At 42.8% G+C, this 2500-nt stretch overlaps 1 protein-coding gene across 1 annotated transcript in view; it reads left to right on the forward strand.

The window, feature by feature from the left end:
• Nucleotides 1-2500, forward strand: part of arhgap32a (Rho GTPase activating protein 32a) — a 117800-nt gene that overhangs the window by 78069 nt on the left and 37231 nt on the right. The window contains exons 9-10 of the mRNA XM_063207321.1: nt 1226-1348; nt 1520-1597. Of these exons, the coding sequence (XP_063063391.1) occupies nt 1226-1348; nt 1520-1597 (201 nt within the window). The remainder of the gene's footprint in view (nt 1-1225; nt 1349-1519; nt 1598-2500) is intronic.

A 2500-nucleotide genomic window follows, 5' to 3' on the forward strand; every position in this document is an offset into this window, starting at 1 on the left:
TAACTAAACTCTCTGCAGCCTACTGCGCAATGTCCGTATTCCTTTCGATTCTCAGGCTCCTTTCCCAAGCTTCTCCCAAAGCAGCACAATGACATATATGGGTTCTATTTGAATATTTCCTTGGTCTTTCAGCCAAAATTATAGCCTACTATATGGTAGCCCCATAATGCACGCCATACCACCAGTGGCACGCTGTAATAGTCAATGAAAAGTTAACTACCATAGTACTACAATACTATGAACTGACACAGGGCTTTTAGTAATGCATTATGACTTTGTCATTGGTCATTCTGGTAACAACAAATGTATAACAACATGTGTGAACGGGTTAAAACAGTTCAGCATACACACTTATGTACACATACACGCACCCATACAGTACAGGTTTGTGTTTTTATTTTTTATTTTTGTATTTTTTAGTTTTATTTGGCCATCCACACAACACATGACAGCAAGATGAGTCAAGCACATAATAAATCAGAGCTAAAAAATAAATGAGAGGCACCCAGAGAGTGCAAACCTCACTACTTATTCCACTACTTATTCACTCTGGAAACATTCACATTCACAGACAAAACTAGAGGCACCCAGAGAGCGCAAACCTCCGACAAGGAAGCTGCTTGATAGAACATTTGACTATGTTACACCCTAAGTCTTTCTGCCTTCATTTTGTGGAGTCCCCACAATTCAATTTCTGGTCACTAGGGGCGTCTAGATATATAGGCCAGCAATGGTGAAGAATCTTTCAAAAAGTCCTGGTTCTGGTTCGTGATCCGGATCACCACCAGAATTTAATCACTTGTTCCTTGGGTCATTACCATTAACTCCACAAAGTTTCATCCAAATCTGTTGATTGGTTTTTGAGTTATGCTGCTGACAAACAAAAAGACAGACACAGACAGACAGACAAACAGACAAACCAACGCGACCGAAAATATTACCTCCTTGGTGGAGGTAATGAGAAACAGTCCATCATAAAAGCACACAAAGAATCACCATATCATGAAACCATTATAAAGCACAGGAAGAATCATCAACAACATTAAAAATAGCACTCCTCCCTGATATACTCTTAGAATTTCTTATCTTCCTCTTCCTTCAGACTGATAACAAAATGTGTTTTATTGATGTATGTACTCTATGTGTATACACTATACTATATGTGATGCATCCCTTTTGGGCTTCGAGTCTGCCTGTAATAAAGTTGATATGATTCTTCCTTCAGATTGACAACAAGGGGAACCACCTGCTGGTGCGAGACGAGTCGTCCATTAACGTCCCGGCCATCGCAGCTGCTCACGTCGTCAAGAGATACATCGCACAGGCAGCAGATGAACTCTCTTTTGAGGTACATGCCATGCTGCACAGTACACACACTCACACACACACACACACACACACACACACACACACACACACACACACACACACACACACACACACACACGCACACACACTGACATGTCTGGACCTATAGATGGGTAAATGAAGAGCGTGTGTGTGTGTGTGTGTGTTTCAGGTTGGCGACATTGTCTCTGTGATAGACATGCCCCCAAAGGAGGACACTGGTTGGTGGAGAGGAAAACATGGATTTCAGGTAAACACACATTCTCTTGGGGGCACTGTGGCGCGCACGCTAAGCCCCCCACATTTGGGCTTGCATGCCCACCCACAGGGACCCCGGTTCGAGTCCGGACGGGGTCATTTCCCGATCCTCTGCTGTATCTCTGTCCCATTCACTTCCTGTCACCATCTTTGACTGTCCTGTCAAATAAAGACTTAAAAGCCCCTTAAAACACACACACACACACACACACACACTCTCCCAGTCCGTCACTGAGATAGTTTAGTTAAGTTTATTTAGTTCAACCATTTTCATTGTTTACAAAAGTAAAAAGATGGCTTCTGCCAGATTATAGCTGACACAGCTGATTTCCATCTCCGGTCCCTGGGCAGGTAGAAGAAAATCAAAATACAGTACATACAGTACGTTTACAGTCAGCTCACATGACAAAACACAGGCACTCTTTTTTAAACTTTGCTTTCTTTACTTCAGACACTTTTGTTATTTTGTTTTTCTAGATTTGTACCAAGGGTTGGCATTTTTTGTAATACCCCTTTAATGTTATTTACACCTCCTGTGTGTTAGACTTCCTTTTAGATGAACCCTTTAGGGTACTGACTGCTGCACAGTTTAGCTGTCAGAATAAAAACCTTGAAAGACTACCTCACATCACCTTTTTGAATAATGACTGTAAACAAACACATACACACACACACGCACGCACGAACACACACACACACACACACACACACACACACACACACACACACACACACACACACACACACACACACACAGACACACACACACACACACACACACACACACACACACACACACACACACACACACACACACACACACACACACAGAGAGAGAGAGAAATTGGCAAGCTGTCAGGTAGACGTGGTTTTGCTGGCTGGCAGCTCTCCTGGG

The sequence above is a fragment of the Engraulis encrasicolus genome, chromosome 9, assembly GCF_034702125.1.
Source record: "Engraulis encrasicolus isolate BLACKSEA-1 chromosome 9, IST_EnEncr_1.0, whole genome shotgun sequence".
Classification (NCBI taxonomy): Eukaryota; Metazoa; Chordata; class Actinopteri; order Clupeiformes; family Engraulidae; genus Engraulis; species Engraulis encrasicolus.